This window comes from Crocodylus siamensis, chromosome 3, assembly GCF_052110815.1.
Source record: "Crocodylus siamensis isolate JL-2025a chromosome 3, ASM5211081v1, whole genome shotgun sequence".
In the NCBI taxonomy this organism is placed as follows: Eukaryota; Metazoa; Chordata; order Crocodylia; family Crocodylidae; genus Crocodylus; species Crocodylus siamensis.
The window spans coordinates 91,653,099-91,680,377 of NC_143397.1; the positions used below are offsets into that span (position 1 = coordinate 91,653,099).

General features: G+C 42.8%; 1 protein-coding gene across 3 annotated transcripts in view; it reads left to right on the forward strand.

The window, feature by feature from the left end:
* The first annotated feature begins 3,792 nt into the window (after nt 1–3,792).
* Nucleotides 3,793–27,279, forward strand: part of SLC24A2 (solute carrier family 24 member 2) — a 202,970-nt gene continuing 179,483 nt past the window's right edge. For all 3 annotated transcript variants that reach the window (XM_090038806.1, XM_090038804.1, XM_090038805.1), the window contains exons 1-2: nt 3,793–3,981; nt 6,047–7,123. In XM_090038806.1, coding sequence (XP_089894932.1) covers nt 6,191–7,123 — 933 coding nt within the window. In that variant the 5' untranslated portion in view covers nt 3,793–3,981; nt 6,047–6,190. The remainder of the gene's footprint in view (nt 3,982–6,046; nt 7,124–27,279) is intronic.

Here is a 27,279-nt window from a genome sequence, read left to right on the forward strand (position 1 = left end):
ATTATTGAGGACTAATGCATTAAAGAGGTATTGGATAATAGAGCAGTATGAGGACTAGAATACAAAACTCTATTCCCAGGGCATTGTTCATATCACTGAAGTACAGAGCCATGCTCCTTCTTGCTTTCTGTGTCCCTCTCCCTAGGAATCTTGCATCATTTTTCACGTTTCAAACCATTTTTCAGGGGTGAGCTTCAGCAGGAATGTTTGAAAATGCTACTAACTCTAGTCCAGTGGTTTCAACTTGTGGTCCACAGAGCCCTGGCAGTCCACAGACTGTGTCTAAGGGGTCCATAGAAGATGACTATGATCAATTAAAAGTATGTGAATACTCACACTTACAATTCAAAGGGCTCCACACCTCCATTCAAATTTTCAAAGGGGTCCGTATCTCCATGCAAAATTTTAGGGGTCCACAAATGAAAAAAGGTTGAAAACCACTGCTCTAGCTTATAAGGGGTTGAACCCCTCAAGCTAGAATCCAGGTGTTCCAAATGTTCTATTTATTGAGATATTATGTAAAAAGTGAGGGCTACATACCAAGTTGGCTATTTTTGGGGGGTTTTGTTTGTTTTTTTTAAATAGAAGAGGCTATAGCTGCTGTGAAGAACTCAGTATTGTTCTGATGTATTAGGTGTGCTCAGAACACACCTACCAAATCAGACTGCACAGGTCTCTTGGACACTAAAACCTTATTTGGTAATCCCAAACAGATTACTCCATACTGCATTTTTTTTCTGGGAAGAAAGGGGTTTTTGTTTTTTGTTTGTTTGTTTTTATTTTCTGTCCTGAGATCCTACTGATATTCCTTGCCTTGCTTCAAGTACCTGTGGAGTATGCTGAATAACATTTTTTCCTGGAAAATCACTGTGTGCATCTGTAAATAAATCATGGCCAATTTAACTTAATTGTGGTTCATTCCAGGGACAAGCTTGTCATACTGGGTGCATCTACACCTGCAATTAAGGCAAAACCATTAAACTCCAGAGCACTTTGAGCCAAAGTAAGCTGCTCCTGGGCACAGCGTCTACACATGCACCTGAGACAATAGCACTTTGAGCCAGGGCAGAGCAACCCTGGACTGGCAGCAAGCTCCAAAAGGCCAGGCTCTGGGCAGTGATGTCAAGTGGTAGAGGGACTGGCTGGGGCATGAGGGTGCAGAACCTGCAGAGCTAGGTAGCAGGATGCCTCTGCACTTTAGCACCCTTGTGCCCCAATAGTACTATCTTACGATGGAGTTAATTAATTTACTGTGCCCTAATACAGGTGCATGTGTAGATGGTGATGCTTTACTGTGGCCCTAATTAGTCAACTCTACAGTAAACTCCCCTATGTGCTCTCCCTGACCACCTACTGGCAGAGGAGCAACAAAGCAACTTGGAAAAGCGACTGTGTAAATGACTGTGCCACTTCTGTTTTAATCTGAGTCAAAACCTGGGACAAGTGGAACCACCTCAAATGAGATCTGTTTATAGCCACACAGAAATACATACCAAGATGGCAGCATTTCTAGATAGGTGCAGTAGCAGAAACAAAATTATGCAGTTGGCAGGGACTGAATATGCCGTCCAAGGGAGTGTTTTGCCCATTATCACTTTAACTGTCTCTATGGTGAGGGTGGATTGATGCCAGTGATTCTTTCTAGAGATTCGACTTGCAGACATCATCTTTAGTGTGTCTTCCACAGCTTTATAGCACTCCCATGCAAGAGAAAGAAGTGTCTCAGGAGTGCCTGGGGCAAGTCAGAAGACCTAACAGATCAGAGAATATGAGTACACTCGCACTGCCTTAAATTCAGTAACTTCTCCCCATTTACCCCAGAAGTACATGAATAGTGAACAGGTTTGGATCCTGAAATAACTTGCTGTAATGATTTGCTTAGTACAGGTCACATCAAATCTTTACCAGTCCCTGCATAAAGCAGGAATTTAAAAAGAGACTGATATGTAGGTGCATATATGTGTGCAGATAGATGGCCTTCTATATGTACTATATAATACATGTATAGGTATATATATATGTGTGTATGTATACATATAATATATATATATATATAATGTTATAATGTATAGTACGGATTAAATACTGTAGAGGTTACCTTGAGATGTATTTCAGTGTTGAAACTATGAAGAGTACTTACCTCATGGAACAGAATAAGCTATTACACTTTATTGGGAACAGGAATTTTGTTGAAAAACACACCAAAATGTGAAATTTGACTATCTGATCTTTCCTTATTTTCAGTGGTGCTTGGGTCAAGGGTTTTTGGTTAGAGCTCATCTTTTATTAGTAGCTGGGATAATTTTGAAAGTGTATGGATACTTCTGCTCTTGAGTAAATGGTTAGTGATTGATAACTTTCTTTCTAAATAAAATCCAAAACCTCACATTTCCCTTACCCAGTATACAGGGAATAAAATATATTCTAATTACTTAACACAAATTGAGTAATATCAGGAAATACAAAATGAAGGCCATTACTTTGCCTCTTCCTTTGGAAAGGTATACTTCCTCTCTGGGATTATCTTCATTGCTAAAAAAATAGTTATCCTGAAGGCAGTTGGAAGAGCAGGACAATTCAAGCAGAACTTGTGAAGATCAGCCCTAGATCCATTTCCTGATTTACGGTCATTATTAAACAAGCAGCCCCATCATATTCAGTGGACTTCGTATAAACTTTCCTTTCCCCTTGTTCTTCCATGGTTGAAGCTGTGGCCTATCCATTGTAGCAGGTGGTATGACTCATACTTCCACTTTTTCTGCCAACAGAGGTCTCCATCTCCCTAGCTATCAATCTCTCCAGTCCTGAATTCTTTGTATAAGGTGGGGGGATAGTGTTACAGTGATGCTGTAGCTGTGGCAGTCCAGGGATTTTGCAAGAGGCAGAGATTTCTTAGGGTGATATATTTTACTGGACCAACTATATAGCTGGGACAGTGTTTAGCCCAAGAAAAGATACCTCCCTAAGAAAGATACCTCCCTAAGAAAGCCCACGTGCATGTGGGCTGGATTGGATGATCTGTAAGGTCCCTTCTAGCCCCTAACAAGTATGAAACTATAAATCCCTGCCTGTCCTATGAAGCAGGGAAGCAGAAGAGGTAAAGAGAGGATTGGCTGAAAAAAAGAGCCAAAATCTACCTTGTTTTGTGCAGGGATGGTTTGGACAAATATGATGCTGACTAAGGGAGGGAGTTAGACTAGATTAGCATCTCTCAACCCACTGGTCACAACCCAAAAGTGGGTCACAAGAATGTATGAAAAGGTCACCAACAAACTTTAAAAATGGATCAAAAAACTTTTACAAATGGATTCTCCTTTAAAAGAGAAAAATGGTGGCTCTTCCCTTGCAGGCTGGCAGAGCTCTAGCCTACCAGGGGCTGCTTGGGGCCCCTCCTGCCCCACACAGTGGGGGGCTGGAGCCTGGGGGGCAGTGGGTTGGCAGTGGGGAGTACCAGGTTGGGACTGACACAAAATGGGCCCTGGTACAAAGAAGGCTTAGAACCACTGCACTAGATGACCTCGGGCGGTCCCTTCCAGCCTCTATGACGTCTGTGTGCCTCTGTTACTCCTCTTGTGCTGAACTTCTTGGCTTCAGTAGGTTTGTGCGACTTCAGTGTGCCCCTTGCCATCCTGGCAGATGCAGAAAGGCACGGGTTCAGCGGCTGGCAGAGAAAGACGAACCTGCGAGGGAAGCTTCCAGCTTCCGGGCTTACTGTGCGTGAGGGAGGGAGGCTGGGCGGAGAGGCGAGGGGGCGTGGCTCTGGCGCCGGGCGGAGAAGGGGCCGGCCCGGGGTGCTGTGCAGCCTGTACGGGTCAGGCTCACTCCCACCTCGTCCTTTCATGTGGCCGGGTAAGAGGCGGCTGCCAGCAGAATCCAGCCAGTCCCTCCCTCGCTTGCCCAGGAGGCTCCAAGCAGCCGCAGCAGCTGGGTGCGGGCATCACTCATGCCAGCCACCTTCTGCACCAGCCGGGAGAGGAAGAGGTAAAGACTTGCAGCGGGACCCGGGCATCTGCTGGCGGATCCGGATCCGGATCCGGATCCCACCCCTCACCAGGGATGCGGCTGGGAGGGTGGAGAAAGGCAGAGGAGGGGGATCCTAGCTCTTCCTGCACAATGTAGAGCCCCAGTGATCCCCTCCCCTCCCACCCGACTCGGGTTCCAGGCACAGACGAGAGGGGAAGAGGAGAAGCTGCAAAGGGATCGAGAGGAGCCTGGAGCAGAGGGGAGACTTTGGGGGAGCAGCCTCTGGGCTTGGGCCGGGGCGGGGAGGAGAAGAATCCGGGTGAGAGAGCAGCAGGCAGGGGGACCTTGCAGAGCTGAGGACGCTGTGTGCTGCCCAGCCGGCGTGCGGAGATTTCCAGCTACTGCTTCTTTTCCAGGGATGTGTCGAGCCCCCGCCCCTCTGCTCCTGACTTGGCCATACAAGCGCAGGCAGCAACCAGGCGGCCCTCTCTCCCCGCTCTTTAATCTTATTTATTGCAATCTGGAGGGCCATAAATCCACCATGGGCAGCATCATCTTCACCCCCTCCTCCCTGAGGCTGCATGTTGCAGCCCAAAACCGATGACCCTGGCAGGTTGTAGACCAAAACCAAGGTTGCAGCCCAAAACTGATGCCTCTGGCAGGTTTCAGCTCAAAACGGATCCTCCTGGCAGCAGGAACTAAGTCTTAAAATGAAATCAAGTGGAAAGGTGGATCAGCCAGTGCCTCTGCTGTGCACACTGGAGGGCATTGCAAAGTCAGTGTGTAAGAGGACTGGATACCTTGGATGGTTTGTCTTTTACTAGTTTTAAATATGGCATCTCATCTGCCAGGATCAGATCATTGCATAAATGCCCTGAGGTGGGGGAAGGTGCAAGGATATGTATTGCTTGTGCATATTTTTTAGTAAAAAATAGAAGCAGTAATATTATAGCAGCAAAGGATATTTGATCATTTTCATCAGGGAAAATGAAACTTAGGGTGCTTGCTATATGAAAATATGCTTTGAATGCATGCATTGAAGTGGCTATTACTTGCAGCCATTTTTCCGCGTTGTTCGGAAGCCCTAAATGGCCTTATGCTGCAAACGTTCTCTTTGGTGAGAAGCCCTTCGTCCCCCTATATGTTTGCTATGTCCTTCAATGGTATACATTGAGACTGTTTGTTTAAAGGTTTTCAGGGCTGGCCCTTCACATTTCAAAATTTTTTCACAAAACATATGATGCTGCTGGTTAAAAGAATAGTTTTAGTGAGGTCACAATTGGGAGACAAAATGCATTTAGTTTTCAAATGCAAAGAGAAGAATAGGAATCATGACATTTTTCTCCTAGGACGTCCAAACAATTTGATCCCAAGCAAATGTAAGTTAGTGGGAGTATCTGCATTAACTTCAGTGGACTTGTGTCTTTAGATGGCAAACAAAGCCATCTAAGGTATATTTAAATATGTTAGACCTTGTGCTTGCAGTGTTGTCGCCTACATTTTCAGTGATTGTTGGAGTTCACATGTTTAAACGTTTAAATTAAAGCTGTTCAAGCTTCAATGAGATCTAACTAATATAACCCCCAGGTTAGTTTAATATATTAATGTCCCTATGTTTGAAGTTTGAACATGATACAATAAGTAACAAATAATAAAAGGTAAGGAATAATTTTAGGGGAATAAGGAATAATTTTAGGGGTCTCCATTTATTCATTTTATGCAGCATTTGGAGACAGTTTTTGGCTTCTGCTGGAATTATTTGTTAGTTACTGAGAGGGCCCAGAGGTGACTTCATAATGCCATAAAATTATCTGATTATTAATGGGTTTTTATCCACACAACTTTGTTCCCATATAGAATATATTTTTCTATTGAAACAAACATTTTGCTGCTGGAGAAGCTTGCTTTGCACTGTATGCAGTATGTTTACATTGAATTATTTATTGTTAGAAATATTGCTAAAATGATTGCAATGTATTAACTCATGTATTTAATTATGTACAATAAAACACCTTTTAAAGAGTTATGTTTCTAATAAAGTGTTGTTAGAGTAATATTAATAAAATTGTTTCTTTTCTTAAAGCATGAATGACCTGATGAATTGTAAAAGTTTGTGATTGTGGAGAAGCATGTCAAAGAACCCTTAACTTTAAAATCAAGAAAAAATATGAAGGAACTGTCTGTCTGACTGAATTTTTGGGCCACAGCATCCCACAGAGAATACAAAATGGCTTTTTGTAAAAGCGCTGCAGCTAGTATCCTTGAAGAATGGTGTTTGAAGGAACCACTGTTTGGTTGTAAGAAGCATCAGAATGTCAGAAAAAAATTGAGACTGATACGAATAATAGGGCTTTTTGTGAGTATAATGGCCATTAGCACTTTCTCTCTTTCAATTAGTGCCTTTTTCAAGGTGGATCCATATAGCACTGAGAGAGCCAGCAGTCTAGGGAGCCAAAAGTCAATACATGGGAAACAAAGAACTCTATTGGATTTCAAGGAGCAGAACCAAAATAGCACAATAGCTTCACCTGTTTCTATGAAATATGAAACTGGGCATGACAATGCAACAAAAGAACACTCCAAGGGAGAGTACCCCAAAGACCTTTTTTCTCTTCAGGAAAGAAGAAGGGGTGCAGTTGTCCTTCATATCATTGGAATGATTTACATGTTCATAGCTTTAGCTATAGTCTGTGATGAGTTCTTTGTTCCTTCATTGACTGTCATCACTGAAAAGTTGGACATATCAGATGATGTAGCTGGGGCAACATTCATGGCTGCTGGTGGTTCGGCCCCTGAACTCTTCACCTCTTTGATAGGAGTCTTCATAGCCCATAGTAATGTTGGCATTGGAACAATAGTAGGCTCTGCAGTATTCAACATCTTGTTTGTCATTGGAATGTGTGCTATATTTTCTCGAGAGATCTTGAATCTTACCTGGTGGCCACTCTTTCGGGATGTGACTTTTTATATCATTGACTTGCTCTTGCTAATCACATTTTTTCTGGATAATTCAATCAAGTGGTGGGAAAGCTTAATACTGCTATCAGCTTATTTTTGCTACGTGACTTTCATGAAATTCAATGTTCAAGTGGAAGAATGGGTGAAAAAAATGCTAAGCAGGAATAAAGTTGAGAAGGTAACAACAGACTCTGAAGGAAAGGTTTGTTATTTTTAATATGCATGCATCATTACATTTTTTAAAATTAAATTTTGTATTTTAATATTTAATATGCCTATACATTTGTAACACGACTGTTCCTTAGAAATCGCTTAATGTGACATTAAGATTTCTGTTTTAAATTAAACCAGTCTATACATCCATTGGAACGTAAAATATGAGAACTTTTAGGAGATCAGTTATTCATTTCCATAATAATCCAAACTTGAGTAGTTGCTATTACATCTAGGATTGAGAAACTACAGCTTTTAATTTTATTCTCAAATTAGGCAGTAGCTGTGTTAATTATGCAATGTGTTGGCCAGAACAAGTAAATGTACAAAGCCTGGTACACAGAAATATTTATTACGTGAATTGGTATTTATAAGTGGAAGGACACATTTTTGGTTTTTTAAAGGGACTTTGGGTTGCTAATCTCTGTCACATGGATGATTACTTTCTGAACAATGGAGGGTAGACATAGAACAGAGGTGGTATTTGGACTTTGGTGACAAAATTGTCTCATTTTCATTGTACTTTTTGTTCACAGATCCCTTCTACCCATTGTGAAAGTGCCAGATAATTCTATATTATATAATTTTATAAATCAACACTATCATTCTATATACAATATAAAATATATGGAATTATAAAGTATATTCAAAAGCAACTATTATAACTTCTTTTGTTTGTAACACAAAGTCATCCTTTTCTCTAGAGTATGTAATGGTCAGATAGCTTTTGAAATCATGGAAATTGAATACGGGTATATTTAGGAAATTTGTTTTTAAGTTTGTTTTGCAAAATTTTGGTTTATGCAAGATGTGGTAGGTAATTCTGCTATTCCCCTGTGTCAACCCTACTTCTAAATGCACAATGCCATAATAAGCTGGAAGTGGGCAGTGCAGAAAACTGTCATTTGTGGCATTTATCTTTAGTGTTGTAACCTGACAGCAGATGAACAAAGTTCTGAGAGGTCTACATAAAGAATCAAAAAGCTTGAGAGCTTAGGTGGCTTAATGACAAATCTCAATCTTAATGGAATGAAAAATCTAGATGTTCATAGTCAGAGGAAAAGACCTTGAGGTGAAGTAAGTATTTACTTTGATTATCAGCCCTCTTGTTAAAAGGCTTCAACGAACTTACTGTAGACTAAAAAAGGAAATTCACCCCATGCAAAGAACACATATAATTAAAACTAAAAAGAGGGCTGAGTGGTATTAGAGGAGGGATTCTCAACCAGGGTGATGTGGCATCCTGGAGTGCTTTTGGATCCTTTCAAGAATGTTGCAGGGTGCCACACAACATTAACACTGTTAGGTGTGCAAACATGATTCACAAGATAAATCCAGAGGTTTCAAATGGGAATCCACAGTGTTAGAAAAAAGACCTGTTGTGGTCTTTCTGAGTTTTTCTGAGATGAATTCCTCTAGCTTTCTGTAATCAAGAAATGAGTGAAAAGTAAGAGCTGACATTATCCAAAGGGTGCCTTGAGCCAAATGATGGGTGCCTCAAGTCTAAAAAGGTTAAGAACCACTGTGTTAGAGGGTGAATTCCATCCTCTAGCGGGACTCTTTTTTGGAGCCTGTAGTATTTATCATCACACATTATTTTGCTTGTCCATTTACTGGTAAATTGTGTATAGAGATGGTGCAATGCATTCTGGCATCTGTTAGGTGTGGTGTTTTGTTATGTACAGCACACACCTGCAGACAACCCGGCTCCCACCATTCTGACCCGCAGACTGGCCCCACGCTACTCATCTAGCCTGCAGGGCCAGATAGGCTGAACACCACTGTTCTAGGGTAGTCCTCACGATCATATTACCATAGTATCTTTATGTAAGTAAAATATCTCAAGGAAATGTTAAGTATACTTTGTACAAGGAAATTGTGAGGATTAGAACTCAACTAGAAAAACACAGCTTGTGGAGTTTATCAATGTAACAATCATTTGTCTAGAAAAGAATGTATGGATGTAAAGAGATTTTAGATGTCATGGGAGTTCACTGTAATCTCTTATTTTCCTGCTCCTCCTTTTTACATTTTAAAAATTCTCCCCTCTGTCCCATCCAAACAACCCCTAAAAGAATGGTGTAGATTGAAGAAAATCTGGCAGAAATTGACTGCAGTATCTGAGTGAAAGTGAGGAGAATAGGCCAGATTACAAGTTCAGTTGGGGCACCATGTGGCCCTCATTGTTTTCTATGATACCAAACATATTAACAGAACCCAAATAAAAAACATTCATCATTCCTCAGCTTTACTGCTTCTGCAGCAGCAGGTTACATGCAGGGCAGCAAGGTGGTGATCTCATTGGTGAACTGTTGGAGGGTGTGGAAGAGGTATAAAGGTTAAAGGGAAGGATGGAGGACAGATAAAACAGGAAGGAATTGTCAGAAAACATAGAGCAAAAGTGGACAGAGACAGGGTAGTTAGAGTTGGGGGATTAAAAATTAAGAGAAAGGACACAAGTAGCAAATTGCGGAAAGGGAACCAAGCTTGGTCTTGGAGTCTTATGCCAACCAAGGCCAGGAATAGATTATATTTAGCCTGCTATGGAAGTACCAGGTCTCCATATACTGATCCTTCCCAGAAGTAGCCTGGATGAGCTTTTAGTATAAATTACCTTTTACTAACTCATGTCTTCCTTAGGTGGATGGAGGGATCAAAGGGAAAAGGTAACGGCTGAACTAAGGGATGGAGAAAGCAAATAGAAACAAAAATGGGCTGCAGAAAGTAAAAACAATATTTTGATAAAGTCACAAAAACACAGAACCTAAAGACAAGCGGTGGGAGCAGGGATTTTAGCATCTTCATGGGTCGTCTCACTATGGAAACAAAGGAAGGGAATAGGAACTGGATTTATGCTTCCATACCCAATCATTAGACTTTGCTTTGGCTTAAGTGTAATGTCAGGGTGAGTACCATTTGTATATGTTGCATCCTCTTCTGTGTTTCAGATTCCATTGAGGTAAGTGTAATTAAAAGCCTTGGTTTTTAATTGCTGTTGATGAAATACTGAAACTCAACTGTTGTTGATGAAGTACTGGAACTAAAGCTATGGTTCACTTTTTAGTGCAGTTATGGCTTTTTCTTGATGACAGAGGAATTATTTCTGAAAGATTCTGTGTGCATTGTCTGATAAATATCCTCAAACAGCTCTGGCAATTAAAAAATGGGAGTGGCAAGGGAATACTATGGAATCACATCTGATTCAACAAGAATAACATTCTGTCCAGATACCTAGGCATGTGTTTTTACATGCCAGTTACAATATTTCTTAGTTTGCAGAAGATTGCCTGTAAACCACTCCCCACAAAAAACCTGCTTTTAGCAATTAGACACAATGTTAAAATTGATCTTAAAGATAACTTTTTGTTTTAAAAAATCTTAAAGCAGAATGTGATATTGACTGTTACCTATTAAGAGGTGCAACCCTCTAAATGTGCCAGCACTTTTAGAAAATGGCACTAATTACATTATAAATGACAGGCAATTTGCAAATGAAACTCTTAGGTAGTTAAGCTATTCTCTACCTACAGGCAGCTATAGCTAAAAATATGTATATATCCACACTGTGGGCGCGCCTACATGAGATGTTCACTAAACAGTTGACTAATTAGCTGTGCAGTAAACATCTTGGCATCTACATGTGAGTCCCTGTTAGACTGGAGTAAACTAATTTACTCTGTAGCAGAATAGCATTTGTGAACACAAGTACTATCCCACTGTGGAATAAAAAAAAATCAGTAGTACCAAGTTGGGTACAGTATATCTTGACTTAAGGTAAAACTTAAGTCACCAATGTACAGCTAACATGGCACATTTAAAAATTCTTGAGTTTATAGTGGCTTTTTACAGTTTACAGTAGCTCCAAGCCTCTCTCCAGTAAATATTCATGGACCGTATATCCATAAACCACTGAATCTTCCCCCACACTATTCTGCTCCCCTTTCTCTAGAGAGTGTGTGTGTAGCATTGTTTTGTCATTCATAGGAAATTTGGAATCTCCTTCCATAGCCTTCCTCTAGGTGGCTAACCCCCACAAATACAGACATAAATACACAACATTTCTGCATTGGAATTTTGCATGCCAACATAAGAGTGAGATTGTTTTTTCATCCTAGTCTGCAAATGGAGAATCATTTAGGTGGTTGGACAGACTGTGGCCCAAATTCAGACATTGTCTTAGTGCTTACACCTTATTTGTTTTTGTCTTTAAAACTTTGGGGCAATCTTTTGTCCACAGAATAATTGCAGTGGCTTGGAGGGTAATACGTGGTCATTCTAGAGTTACACTAAAAATTTGGTAGTTTAGGATTCCTACTAATGTATTTGATTGTTTTGCTACCTGCTATTGACAGCAATTAAAACACTTAGTCAATTACTCTCCTTTTCTCTTAGCACTTCTGTTAATTGCTCCATGAAGAAGTAGTGATTATAGCGATTTGCAACACTGGGTTCTTTTGATTTTTCTATATCTCCCTCTGGATTAGCAAGCTAAATATGACAGCATGGAAATGTGATGCAAATTAAATACTCTTAAATCTGGGATGCCCACTAAGTTTGATCATGCAGCCTGTGTGAATTCTACCACAGAATGGAAGTCTGAGGACCACTTGCCAAGAACAATGGGATGATATATATAGCCATTAGGCCTGTGTGAAGAGGCTAGTATTTACTTTGGATTCAGATTCAGCCGATTTGGGGGATGGTGATTCGATTCAGTGATTCAAATCACTGTCCAAAATCGATTCAGCTGAATTTGATTTGGACATTCAGCTGCTGCCGACTCAGCCGAATCTCTGAATCTCACAGGCCCCATCCCCCGCCTGCTCTCCCAGCCATGGCAATGGCTGGCCCTCCTGCCCCAGCTCCCAGCTCTTTGAAAAAAAAAGGCCTGACTCACTGGGTGCTGCCTAGTGGGGCAGCGATTCCTGCTTCCCTCCCACTGCCCTACGCCTCATGGGAGGCTCTGCCATGGGGCTCCAAGCCCCCGTCCACTCCCTTGGCCCCCCACCCCATGGCTGCCCCCCCACCCCAGCTCCCAGCCCTTTCTGCTCATGGCAGAACCCCTCACATGGCATGAGATAGTGGGGGGCAGTGGGGATTGCCCCCCCCAGCTCAGCAGCACCAGGTGAGTTGGGGCTTTTTTTTAAAGGGCTGGGAGCTGGGGCAGGCAGAGCAGCCATAGGGAGGGTGGGGAGTAGGCGGGGGTCGGTGGAGCTCAGGGGGGCCTGGGAGAGCATGCAGGGGATGGGGCCTAGCAGGGGTCCCCCCATGGTCCCCTCCCCTCTCCTTCAGCCCCGCTCCCCTACCCTCTACTTACCAGCATGGAGTCCAGGTCCAGCTCCCTGCTGCAGCAGGTGGGGACTGCCCAAATTGCCAAAACTCTCTGAAGCTTTCTGACCTTTTAAATGGTCCCCTGATTTGATTCAGATTTGGAAATTTGGCCATCAAATTGAGCCGAATCTCTTCTGAATCAAATCAGCACCCAAAGCTTCGCAAAGCCCTAATAGCCATCACCTTAAAAAAAAAATCACAATGTAAAAACAAACCAGATTTTTTTTAAGTTGCACATAGCAGTGATGTTATAACTGTAAAGGGTTTAAAGTGACCTATTTTTTATTGATTTATCATGAAGTACTATTGAAAAGTACCAGTGAGAATTGGGCCCATTGTTCTTGATACTGTACAGAAAGCATGGCATAGTCCCAGTTCTGAGGAGCTTGCACTCAAGTTTTCTTTTTCCTTGATTACCCTAGTCTTAAGGACTTAACTTCTAAAGAGGAATTTAGGTGAAGTTTACATGCCTAAGTCCTAAAGTACGATACATGAAACCTCTGCTAATTTTTGTAACCTAGCAATCTCCTGAACTCTGAAGGTGCCACTTATATATTTATGATAATTTCTTGGGCATCTTAAGTTCTGCATCTGGGTTTTTTAAGAAGTACCTGAATCTTAACAAGGATGAGTAGTGTGGTACCGATCTCATGTCTAAGCGACAGACTAGACATTCCTCTACTCATCTCCCCTAAAGAGTACTGTCTAATAGGCACACTCACAACTTATTTATCAAATCAGTACAGTGGCAGCTGCTACTGTCTTTTAAGGCACCAGCAAAGAGAGAATCAGTGCTGTTCTCTTGTACAATGGCCCAGGGGTTAGAGGATTTGCACAGATTATGGGAGACCTGGGGAAGAATCCTATTTCACACTATGCACCCCAAAACGCCTGCTCAGCAGCAATTATGCACAGTATATTCCATGTGCAACATGGATGTGCAAGTATCTGCATGGCTGCTCTCTTCCCAGAACTCAGAACCCTGAGGCGTGAATCACAGAATTGTAGAATGTGTTCTGGGATGAGAGCAGCATCCTGAGAACACAGGATATTGAGGTTTGAGGCTCCCCCTCACCCAGAAGTGTTGGAATTTACATTGTTCTGACCTCTCAACACAGTGCTGTAGCCACCAGCAGGCAGATTAGCCATTTTCCAGTCTCCTTTTCAACCTCCCCCTTGAAGCTGAGCCATTGCACCTTGCATTTATTGGCTAAAATGGATGAAGAACAGTGGGGAACTTTCTACCTCATTGGGAGCAAGGGTGCAGCCTGGAACCTGGGGCTCATACCCTTCCAGAGTATGTTGCTGAGACAACGACCCACCTCCTTTGTCCTTGCCTCTTATGGCTCCTTGCAGAGCCAAAAGGGGAAGATAACTCTAAAGGAGTTGGAGAAGGAAACAGGTTAATGCCTAACTTGTGGCCTCCTGCATGTGCTCAACAGCTGTGAGGACACTTGCACATCCATACCATATGTGGAATAGATAGCAAGCAGTATGTAAGTACCCTGTTGCAGAGCACTCAGGTGCCCTGTGCCTGAGAACAGAAAAAACAACACGGGAGAGACCCCTTGTGGCAAGAAGAGGGAGGCCCAGCTGCCAGTCACCAGGGCAGCCAGAGCAACAGGTGCTGGTTGCTGGAACAACTGCTGGGGAGCCAGCTGACCAGAAGGGGCAGGGCCTGGCCCATATAAGCCCAGGCAGGAAACTAGGAGGGCAGTTTCCCTCTGGTGACTGAGGGAGGAGGAGCTTGGCTAGTACAGATGAAGGGGAGAACACTGACTCTGTGAGCATCCCCTGGTTGCTGTTGGGGTTGGAGTGTTTTTCCTGGTAGGGACTGAATGTTGTTTGGCTGGATGGTCTAGGTTTTTATGTTATAGCCCAGGGGCTTTGTGTTTTTGTGTTTACTGTTTTGACTGGAGGACTGGGTTGGGGACTATTAGGGGTTGGAGGAGGCCTCATAGGGGCTCCACAGGAGTGTGGAGACCTTAGTGCCAGAGAGGGTGCAGCATTTTGGGGTGCATTGAGCCCAGCCCCAGAGCGAGGGGGCAGTGAGAGGCTCCGGAGTGAGGGCTGTGAGGAGTGAGAGGCCCCAAGGGGGTAAAGGAGAGGGCCAAGCCACAACAGGGCCCAGGTCAAAAACCACATCAGTACCATCTGCAAGGCTTGGGCTGTGGTGTAGGGGAGAAGGAACTGCAGGTAGCACCCCCTGGCACCAGAGGCTGCCCACTTTATGCACCCCTGCTAATTATATCAATCAATTAAGATCGAGGCATGGCACGCAAGTAAGCAGGAGGGTGGAGTCACCCCTAGAAAGGGTCCGGTAGTGATACTCTTGTCATATGCCCACAACAGCAATTAAGTGGTTGGGTAAGTACCACTTGGGCAGGTAAAATGAGGTAGGATTCTTCCCTCAGCATCAGTTTCCTTCACCCAAAGGGATTCCAACCTCCATTTGCTACTAACCAGGAGAACATGCTACCCACCCAGCCTCTGTAGGGCAACTGGGCATGCTCTCATTCCCTCATCAGCAGGGTACGTTTTGTGAGTAGGGTACACTTTCACTTCCCCCTTGTTGAAACTGGATGGACTTTGCATGGAATAAACAAAGATGGAGTTGGCCAGAGGCTTTTTCAGAGCAAGAATGAGCATGCCTCTAGCTTAGTGGTTGGGAACTGTACCTGGGATATAGAAAGGATCCTGGGTTTCTGTCTCTGCTCCAAGTATTATGTGCACTTCACATTAAACAGCCATTGAATAAAAAAAAATGGAGTAAGGATGAGGAATATTTCCACCTTCCTCCTCCCCCTTTTCCCTTTCCAGGTGTCTGGGTTAACCACAAATCTAGAGTTATACTTAGACTTTCTCTGTCTGGTCCAAAAAAATCTTTAATCCTTATACGTTAAGCTTCAGTGGAAAGAAGTATGAATATATTCCCCCATACCAGGCAGAATAGCCTGTATCCTGATATTTAAAAGATACTGCTCATATATCATTTCCATTTGACAGGAAAAAAATTAACGTTATTGCCATATTCACTAGATATTATTCTTGTGGGGAATGACTAGTTCTATATAAAATGGCAACTGTGTAAGAGTGACTGAGGCCCTATATTGGCCAGTGTCTGTTCCTCTTGAATCTGTTGGGAAAACACCTACGTACTTCTGTAGAAGATTTAGGCCCTGCATTGAGAGAGTAATTAGATGTACTGAGTTCTACAACAGGTGGAAAGTTCAGAGCTTACTTTGCTTCCAAAGGAGCTTACAACTACATTTCCTGTTCTGCTGGAATCAACAGTAGCAGACAGTTTACTTTGGCAATTTTATACTCTGCTGTATACAAGAAAGTTTATTTAAAAATAGTCTAAGTTCAAAGAAAGATTATTGTTCAGTTAAGATACTTTCCATCGTTCTGTTGCCGCTCTACCACTTTCCACACAAAAATGTATGTTTATATGGATAGACAGAAATAGCTGTGACCTTCCATGACTATTTTAAGGTGAGGTGTGAGATGAGGCTTTAAAAAACATATGCTCAATGGTATTAACAGCTCTGAAAAGTGCTGATGGTTTAAACAAATAGAATGGTGCAAAATAGGTTTAATTTGTAATAGGAACAAATGCACAGGGAAATATTATTGCCAGCTTCACTGACAAATTAATCATAAATTATATTCAGGAATTAATCCAGCTTCATCACCTCTTAAGGACTTAAAGATGTGAGACTAGTCTAAAATAAATGTATTGCTAGTGACATGTATTGCATAACTATCTAGTGTCAACATTTCACCCTTTTACATTGCTGTACTACAACTCTGGACGATGTAGAACACTAAGGGAAAGGTGGGTTTGCTGAGAGAGCCCATATTTTTATGACCTTTGGGGCATGTTTCAAGGCCTGTGTCCTTACACAGGCTTTTGCCTAAGGAAGTGTTTGTAAAAGGTTTGAGATTTTCTGTGTTTGAAAGGATTGAGGATGTAAACCTTTTTTTGGATTAGCCCAATGGCAGTTTAATTACTTAATTAATATACTTTGCTAAAGGTCCTTAAAAAGCAAATAATATATCAAAATCCTTTAATCTCCTTCCAGATTCAGTTTTATCAAAGTTATCAGGTTATCAGTTTATTAAACCTTGTGGCCCATTTGTATTTTCAGTGGAAAAAAAAAATTCTTTGAATTGAAGAATTCAGTTGAATTGAATTCTTGGTAAGAAGCAAGACAGAAACAATTTATGATTCTTTTGTTTGTTTGTTTTCTGAGAGAGAAGTTTTGGCAAAGAATTTTAAAACCTCTTAGACAATAGCTAACTGATGTATCTATACTTTTCCTACTCTAGTCTTCCTTTCTGTATTCCCTCTTAATGTTTACTTCTGCTGCCTTATTTCAGTTTAGACTGTAAACTGTTTGAGATGGGCAGCATGACGATGTTCCCATATATTTCCACAACACCTAACAAAAGAAGGGTATTGTTGGCTGCATCTTTGGGCACTGAGGCAATGCAAATACTAACAATGAATCTTGATGATAATCTGAAAATATTGGCTCAATCAGGCAAAATTAATATACTACCATATATTGGACATCATAAAAATAGTCTTTGTGGGAATTAAATTTATCAACAACATATGTACACCCAAAGCAGTTGCATGTTTTGGAATGAGGTCAACCCAGGTAGAATTTGCAGATTCAATGACTGAGCCTAATCCAGGTAAAGTCCTATAGCCAAAAAAAAAAAAATAAAAAAATGAAGCATTAGTGGTGGTACTGAAGAGGATAAGTAAATTGCACAAACAATTTTCAGAGATAAAATTGGTGTTCAGCATGCCTCAGGATCAGGTCCAGTACTGTACATTAAATGTATCATTTAGCTTCAATCACTTTACCTTCGCTCTGCTTATTGATCCATATGCCTTGAGTTATGCATTGTAAATTCACACACTAACATATTCCACAGAGGATGTTGGACTACTACTTTACTGAGCAGAGGAAATTAGAGTATAGTAGCCCTCAGTCACTGGTGGTACATCTACACGGACAATTAATTCAAAGAAATAAACTCTGGTGATTATCACACTGGAGGGTATTGCTTCCCAGGCACTGTGTTTACATGTGTACCTAGGAGCGCAGCACAATGAACCAGGTCAGAACTGCCCCAGCTGGCAGAGGACCCAAGGGGTTAGGCTGCCAGCCTAGGGCTGCTCCAACCAGGCTCAGTGTGCTGTGGAGGGGCTGGCTAGGGCATGAGAGTGCTCTAGTGTGGAGCTAGACAGCAGGCAGCCCATGCACTGAAGCATCCTCATGTCCCAGCCAGCCTGGGCAGCATCTATATGTGTGCTGCTGTGAAGTGAAAAACTCTGCAGCAGAATAGTATTTGTATCTATTCATACTATCCTGCTTCAGAGTTAATTAGTTTACTCCTACCTAAATACATGATCTTTACTGCAGAGCTAATTTGTCAACTGTGCAGTAAATGCCTTGTGTAGACACACCCTTGCTTTTATAGTTAGGGGGATACCTAAGGTGTCCAAACAGTTTATGAAGTGCAGGGGAGATCTGGGCGGAGGGGGAGAGGGGAGTGCCCTGGTACACTTGCACCCATTTGATTCCTGGTTGCCCCCAAAGCTTAAAACCAACTGCCTGGAAGTGGCAGCAGCATTTCTAGTCAGGAAGTACAAAGGGAGTCACTTGAATTCATAGCTCATTATAATCTACCTAATCCTTTCTAAACTCTCCATTCCATACACTTTAATGACCCTCTCCTTTTTAACCGTCTTGATGTTGCACCAATCAAATTATCCTTTGCTGCACCTGGTAATAAAGCTTCTATTTCATAATCCTGCAGAGTTTTTAACTCATTCCAATGAAGTTACATTTGTTTTGACTTCAATCTTAAACTGAATAAAGCTTCTAGTTTATTTTTAACTGGAAAAAAATATGTGCTGTTTAAAGGTGATAATGCTTCAGGCTATAAACAGATATTGCATCTACCCTGGGATAAATGGTACATGGACATAAACATCCATACGTGTAAATGGTTACATTGTCCTGGTATAAAACCTTAAAAATTTCCTTTTTAAGAGATAGCAACAGGGAGCATCTACATGAGACGCTGACAGTGCAGTAGCCAAATAATACTGCGTGGTAGTGTCACTAAAAAAGCATTCACTGGCACTACTGCACAGTAACTCTGGTTACTGCAAATTTATTTAGTATTTGATTATACAAGTACTAAATTAAATGTGCAATAAACACTGTACAGTAATGAATGTATAGATGCACCCACAGTTTATCTGTACAGTTTATTGCTAAGCCCATCTGTACAGATATCCTGGGATTGCACCATTGAATCAATGGCAGACAAGCAGATCTGCTTTCAGATGCTCACTAAACCCTGATTAGAAGGGAGATGTTTGTACACACCAATCCCAGGATAAATGCAACATCTGTTCCTAGTCTCACAGTTACCAATTCTGTTCTTTATTTTTTCCTGCAAGCATTCTCTAAAATTTGCTGATTTGGCATTAATGTTACCTTGGGCTATAAAATATATAAACAGCAAGCCAAAATTTCTTCAGACACTTTTAAAATGATGATAGAATTAAACTGCTGTTTTGGACAAAAGCAGTGAAATGAATAGAATATACTGTTGACATCAGAAGAATATAAAACTATGAATCCTTGAAAACTCATGCTTTAGTTTGGGGATTTAAGAGTCTAGATGTAGTTATCTGTTTCATTTAATCTACTTAGAAAGCCATGGCATTAAAACCTGATAGAACGTTTTACAGTGAGCTGTAGGAAGCTTTATTTCTGCTTGTCCAATTGGATTAATGTCTTCTAGTAAATCACTTGGCAGCATATTGATTGCAAAATAATCTTGACATAAGGTAGCAACCATGGTATCTCAAGAAAGGTGGTAGACATGGCAATGGTGCAGCATGTTGGTGACTAGAAAACAAAGCCTTTCAAGAGTAAGTGTTTTTCATACGAGAGAGTGTCTTTTTTTCAATTTATAGTATAGATCAGGGGCAGGAGCAATACGGGCTGCAGGCTGGATGCGGCCTGCCAGGCACTTCATTCCAGCCTGTGGAGCCCCTTCAAATCCGGGTAATGGCAGCTGCTTACCTGAAACCCTCCAGCAGGCTAGAGGTGAAGGCACCTCAGGCTGTTTACTTGGGTTCTGGTTGCTAGGCAACCAACCCTGACCCCAGCCGGAACCAGCTGGCCTGGCCCCTCCCCTAGCTCAGGCCAGGCCTGCAGCTTGAGTGGGGCAGGAGGGGCTGGGCCAGATCCTGTGGTGCCAGTGAGGGGAAGGGGTGTTGGGCCAACTTCTGCCTCGCTGTGAGGGACTGGACAGGCTCCTGCCACCCATATAAGAAGCAGCTGTTGTGTGAGCTTCCATCCTGTCACACAGGCCAGGTTGGGCCAGCATCAGGGAAAGGAAGCAGCAGCTGGGCTGGCTTCACCTCATGCTGCTCAGGACAGCCATGATGGACCAGCAGAGGTAAGGGGAAGCTGTGGCTTTATTGCATGCAGCTTGGGACAGGCTGGGAGGGAAAGCTGTGCCATGTGCCACTTGGGAGGGGATGGGGCCAGCTGGGTTGGCATCAGAGAGAAGTCATGGCTGCTTCCCTCTGTGCCACTTGGGACCAGCCCATTCTGTCCCAAACAGCATGCAGCAAAGCCAGCCCAGCCACAGTTTTCCTTCCCCAGTGCCGACCCGGCTGGTCCACCCCTTCCCAAGCAGCATGCCCAGATGCACAGTAGCCTATTCTACTGCACATTAGCGTAATAGCATTTTTTTACATGATGCTTTAATGTGCAGTAAAATAGGCTACTGTGCATTAAAGTACATGTGTGGGTGCGCCCAGTGTTCAGGATAACAAACTCTCCATTTCTAAAAATGAATTCCTTACCATAGAACTTCAAGAATGTTTAAATGCATATTTAAAAAAAAAAAAAGGATTCTGGGAGTGAGCACAAGTTATTCCCTCCCTTTTTGAAAAAGAATTAAAAAAATTCTATAGAAAGGAAAAATCCTTCTCTACTAAATTTTATAAGCATTTAGCCTGACATCTATAGAACCCTATTAAAACATATGGCATTATTCCAAAGACTTAGAATTTTTGTAGAATGTGATTCCCCTTGCTGAGAATCAAGTAGGAATTGTTTCTTCAGGTAAGCATTGAAATATTTTCAGCCCTTATAAAAAATTGCTTAATTGTAATTGGTTATTATACATGTTTGTTTAGATTTTGGCATATTTTATGGTGCAATGTTTTCTGTGAGAACCTAGACTTCTTCACCATGCTTCCAAATGAGTTGTTGTTCTGAATAAAGTTATACATCTTAAAAAGTGAATTTACACCTCACAAAATGTACAGTGAGAAATATTTGAGACTGTAATTCTTGTTGGGAGGCTGTATGGTGCTAATAGACCTCATTAAAAGAAATGGCAATATTCTGCCTTTTGATCTGTGAGAGAATTCCTTCCAGTGTCAGTGGTAGTTATGTATGTGTAGATCAAGGACAGTATGGAGGCCTTAAAAATGTAATTTAGGAAAAAAAGACCAATTGATCAAATCAAGAAATGAGATTCAATGTGCAACTGAAATTGTGAAGGCCCAGGATTTGTTATCAGCAACGATAGACAGACACATTTCTGACATCCTTTCCAATCATTTCCTTTAATAAGATTTTCTTCATCTCAGAAGCAGCACATATGCAGACGATCTTTTTCTTGTTTTAAGTGAACATCTTTATCAAGCAATAGTGTTATATAAATCCTATCCAAGATATCTGTGGTACAACTTAGTTGTGCTAGGCATTTTAACTTGTTATATGTAGTGAGGGATTTTTGTGACAGCTTTACATTCCCTTCATACACTTAAAAACATAAGACCTGATTTTCCTTGCTGTTTCACTACTGTTGTGTTGGTAATTCCATTGGAAGTTTGTCATTATAAAATGAATGTAGCAGAGTTCAGAACCATGCTCACACATCTGTGGATCCAGGATTTCCTAAAATCAAACATGGGGATGTGGAGAAAGGCTCCCAAGTCAGCAAGGGATATGAGGCAGCTAGACAGGAAGTATATGCACAAAGGATGTGGGGGGACCTGCTTGGCTGCTACTGTTCCTGACCAACCTGGGGGTGGTGGGGCCAGAGCCACTCCTGTATCACTCCAGCTGGGGACAGTAGGGAGCAGTTGTATGGGATGCCATGCTTAGACACCAATAGCAATGGTAGTGCACAGCTTCTTCCTTCCACGCTCTGCCTATCCCTACCTGCAAGTGTCCTCTAATGGCTGAAAGCAGATGCTGGATGGAGGAATCTGTGCACTGCTGACCCTAGCTGAACCTGGCTTCTTGCACAGTTTCTCCTTTGAGCATGGGGTCGTAGTGGCTTTGGGGCTCTTCTCGTGCCTGTATGATCTGAAGGCAGTAGTGGCAGTGACTTAAAGGTTCCTACTTCCAGCACCTTCTCCGAGCCAACAGGGGATACCTGTGGCAGATGGCTGGGCAGGGTGCAGGTACTGGAAGGAAGAATCTCTGTGCCACTGCTGGTATCCCCTGCCAAACTTGGCACTCAGGTAGCTGTAGCTCCCCCCTCTGCCTAGGTCAGTAGAGGAATTCAGTGATAGACCAGGGTACACCAACCCCCCCCCCCCCAGTAATCCATCTCTGTGTTCATATATTGTATTATTCCTACCAGAGAATATTGTATTTTTTTTCAGTTCTCTTTAGATTTTCAAAAGATGCATACAAAAAGAAAGTTAATCAGAAAACAAATCCTTACAAGGATATGCAGAATTTTAAAATAATTTACTGAGTCTGTTTCTAGACAAGCGAAACCAGAAAAAACAGAAATGTAATTTATATAGGGAAATTATATATTCAGAAATTGTTGAATCAAAACAAATATACTGCTGTAAGTGCTGGATTAAGCATAAGCTAAATAAGCTTCAGTTTAAGGCCTCACACTATGAGGGGCCTCTTAACCAAACCCTGGGCTGTGAAGGGTTGGCTGCTGGATCGTGGCCCCACAGAGCCAGGCAGAGAGGCCATTACTCTTCCTGCAGGGCCCATGGCAGCCACGGTTCAGTTTTGGGCCCACCCCGTCAGGGGAGTGGACATAGCTTTACTGGTGTTTTGGCTGGAAATTCCAGCAGTGGGACTCCATGCGGTGATCTGCAGTTTGCTGGGCCACGGCATAGAAAGGTTGGGAATCCCTAATTTAGGACCTCAGCATGTCATAATCTGACCCTGACCGCTCAATACCTTTAGCAAGTCAAAGTTATTGTTCTGCTATAGAACAATGCTGTATTCTATAATAGCATTTGTATTGTCCAGACAGCTGTACTGTGCTGATTTTAAAAAAGAAAATAGTTCTATTGTAATTCATGCTAATGTGTGGTGATTTTTCCTAACCAATGTTCAGATGCATTTTAAACTTCAGTTACAGAATATCAGAGTTGAAGCTTTATGTATATACCCTTAGGCTGCTCCCATCAGGCTTCATGTGCTCCACATGAATAAACTCAGAAGCATTAAGCTCTGGAGTCTATACGTATACATTAATTGCACGTGTAGATGCAGCCAGTAAGTAATTTAACTAGTAAGCTATCGTTTGCCTCACAAGAAAAGTATTTTTCCCTTTCTAAGAATGTCTATGTTGTTATCTCCTAACAAAATGTATGGTTAAAAGTTTTAGTGTAATATGCAGTCTGGAGTATCTAGAAAATACCAAAACAAGGATCTGAGTAGGAGTGACAGATGTAACTAAACCAGAAATAGATCCAGTTAAGGTTTTAAGAGTTAGTTGGTTTAAAAATAAAAACCTATTACATTAATCTCTCCCATATATAACCTTTGCTGTGTGCAGATTATTGAATTGCAAATCAGGAGGATTATTTTGAGTGTTTCACATCTTTTGTTGAGTTTAAGATATCACTGAAAGTTTCTGCATTACTGTTATTTCATATGCAGAGTACTTGACGTCGACTGTATACAGCTAGTAGAGTATTACAGGAAGGAAGAACATGGCCCAACTATTTTAAATATTACTGGCTTTATAGATATGGTGAGAACAATGACTCATGAAATGTAGATGTACCCTAAGTACCTGTACGCAGCATACGTTAAATAAATACACAGAAAACTTAGACTGAACTTGTTAACTATGAAGGTTGTTACAGTGGAACAAAATTACCAAAGGAAGCTGTGGAATCTAGCAGCTCTGGAAATTTTTAAGTGCAGGTTGGAGTAGCTCTGTCTAAAATGGTTTAGTCTGGAATGATCCTGTCTTAAACAGAGGGCTATCAAGGCTCTTTCCAGGCCAGTTTTTCTAGTAGGATACGATTACTTCCATGTACTCTTTGCTAGTTCCACATGCAAGCATGCTGTTTTATGGTCAGCACAGAAAATTACAAGTATTTTATAATCATTAGAATTTCTTATAACATCTCTCATGCATTATAACTGCCCATGACTAAATTGCACTTAAAAGCCGCTTTCAAAACTGGACAAGTGACTTGGGAGCCCAAAACTCACTGAAAAATCAGTAGGCCTTCTTAAGGGCATGAGTCACTTTTGAAAATGGGATTCAAAGTCATATGTCACTTATCTTCTTTTGAAAATCTTAGTAAGCATCTGAAGCAGTCTGAATTCTGAAAAACAGAGAACTAACACATGGGCAATGTATGTGTGATGAAATGTGGCATCTCGTTCCCTTTCTGACATTTATCTTCACTTGAAAGAAAAGACAACCAGCTCCTTATTATGTAGCTAATTAGTTGTCCTTCTGTTTTATCATTCCAGAAGATAAATGTCAGAACAGAGATCAGTTATCATGTATGCTCTGGACCTTGTGACACTTTATGCTGTGAGCTGCACAAGTGGGCTAGGCACAGAAGTTACACATAAACCAGTTTAAGTGATTGGAAAGTGGTTTAAACCTGTAACAAAACTGAAGGTCAATGCACATAAACTGCTTTCAAAAAGACCAAAACCAGTTTAAGATAAACCTGGTTGAATGTAGTATCAAACTTAACTGATTTAAGTCAAACCAGTTTATGGAACTTCTGTCCTAGATTATGTTGATCAATGTTAATGCTAGCTTGAGCTTGGAACAGTTGCATTTTAGGCCAGTAGGGGCCTGGACTATTGAAAGGTAAGAATTCCATTCCCCATTCTGGGCTTCCCTCTGTCCCTTGAGATTCCCCCTGCCTCCTGCCCCCTAGTACCTCTGGGAAATTACTTGTGGCTGCCAGTCTTGTCTGTCCCAGGGGAGCAGGCAGGGAAGGGTTAACCTGCCTGACCAGCCCCAGCTGCTGTGTTGCTGCTAGTCATCTGGCCCAGCTGAGTAGCACAGATCAGAAATAATCCTGTCCTAGAGTGGCATAATTTTGAGCCACATAATAAAAGTGCTTAAAAACAAATGTTAGGAGCTCTAGGAGCTGCCCAAAATTACCATGAAACAAGGCCCCTCTCAGGAAAATGAACATGCATGCATGTGTACATACAAGCAAAAGCTGGTTTTCATCAAAGCAAAGCCAGCGGACCAAGGCACTTAAGGGGGCACTTAAGGGAGCTCACCCCTGCCCCAGCCCTGGCACAATCTGTGGGCAAGGCAAGAGCCCCCAAGGGCACACTTGCCTGCCTGTACACTAATGCCAGGAGCCTGGGCAACAAGCAGGACGAGCTTGTCCTCCTGCTCAGTGCAAAGAAATATGATGTCATTGGGATAACAGAGACCTGGTGGGACTCCACCCATGACTGGACCACGGGTATAGAGGGCTATACCCTATACAGGAGGGATCGTGTTGACAAAAGGGGCGGGGGTGTAGCTCTCTATGTGAAGGAAAGCTACATGTCCCTGCAAGCTGATGTTGGTGACCGGCATGGACAGCTAGAGACCCTCTGGGTAAAAATTCGTGGGGAATTCGGCACAGGGGACACAACGGTGGGAGTCTACTACAGACCTCCCACTCAAAGTCCCGAGCTTGACCAGGAGTTCGCCCAGGAACTGACTGAGGCCGCTTGCTCCAGGACCTTGGTTGTCATGGGTGACTTCAATTACCCGGACATCTCGTGGGAAGATCACTCAGCTAAATCTGAGTGGGCGCAAAGCTTTCTCTCATGCGTGGATGACCTCTACCTGACTCAAGAAGTCTATGGGCCAACGAGAGCTGCTTGACCTGGTACTGGCTACGGGGGATGACCTAATTGGCGACCTAGTGATTGATGGGAAGTTGGGTGACAGCGACCACGAGCTGATCACCTTCACCATCCGCCGTAAAGCTGGCAAGTCAGTCAGCAACACAGAAGTCCTTGACTTCAGAAAAGCTGACTTTGGCAAGCTCAAGAGGCTAGTCAGTCAGGCCCTCAGGGACCATGGCCCCAGGGAGATGGGAGTTCAAGAAGAGTGGTTGCTTCTCAAGGAAGTGATCCTCAGTGCACAAGCTAAATCTATTCCAACACGGAGGAAAGGCAGCAAGAAGGCACAGCACCCCCCTGGCTCTCCAGAGACCTAGCGGACCTCCTGTGGCTAAAAGGGAAAGCCTACAAAGGATGGAGGACGGGATTCACCTCCAAGGAGGATTACTCTGCGCTGGTCCGGTCCTGCAGGGACCAAACCAGGAAAGCCAAGGCTGCAACTGAACTCCAACCAGCTTCAAGCATCAAGGACAACAAAAAGTTCTTTTTCAAGTATGTGGGGAGCCAGAGGAAAAGCAAGGGCAATGTTGGACCCCTGCTAAACCAGATGGGGCAACTGACAACTGACGCCCAGGAAAAAGCCAACCTATTAAATAGGTACTTTGCGTCAGTCTTTCATCAGTCACACGGGATGCCCATGTCTGCTATGGGACAGGGAAATCTGGGTGAGGGGAATCCCCTACCCTCCATCAATGCTGACCTCGTGAAGGAACACCTTGAGAAGCTGGATACCTTCAAGTCAGCTGGCCCTGACAACCTGCACCCCAGGGTACTCAAGGAGCTGGCGAGCGTCATAGCCCAGCCCCTGGCACGGATCTTTGAAAACTCCTGGCGCTCTGGTGTAGTGCCCGAAGACTGGAAGAAGGCCAATGTGGTGCCGATCTTTAAGGAAGGGAGGAGAGTGGATCCGGCTAACTACAGGCCCATTAGCCTGACTTCTATCCTGGGGAAGATCTTAGAAAAGTTTATTAAGGAGGCCATCCTTGAGGGACTGGCCCAGGCTAACATTCTAAGGGATAGCCAGCACGGGTTTGTTGCGGGTAGGTCTTGTTTGACCAATCTCATTTCCTTCTATGACCAGGTGACCTATCACCTGGACAAGGGAGAAGAGATTGATGTTATATATCTTGACTTCAAAAAAGCTTTTGATCTGGTATCCCATGATAACCTCTTGGCCAAACTGGCCAGTTGTGGCCTTGGCTCCACCACGATCTGCTGGCTGGGAAATTGGCTTCGTGGTCGGACCCAGAGGGTTGTGATTGATGGCAGTCACTCATCATGGTGCCCTGTAACCAGTGGGGTCCCTCAAGGCTCTGTCCTGGGACCCATACTGTTCAGCATCTTCATTAATGATGTGGACATTGGAGTCAGGAGTGGACTGGCCAAGTTCGCCGATGACACCAAACTTTGGGGCAAAGCATCCACGCCAGAAGATAGGCGGGTGATCCAGGCTGACCTGGACAAGCTCAGCAAATGGGCAGACGAGAACCTCATGGTGTTTAACACTGAAAAATGCAAGGTTCTCCACCTTGGGAGGAAAAACCTGCAGCACCCTTATAGGCTCGGCAGTGCTACGTTGGTTAGCACTACAGAAGAAAAA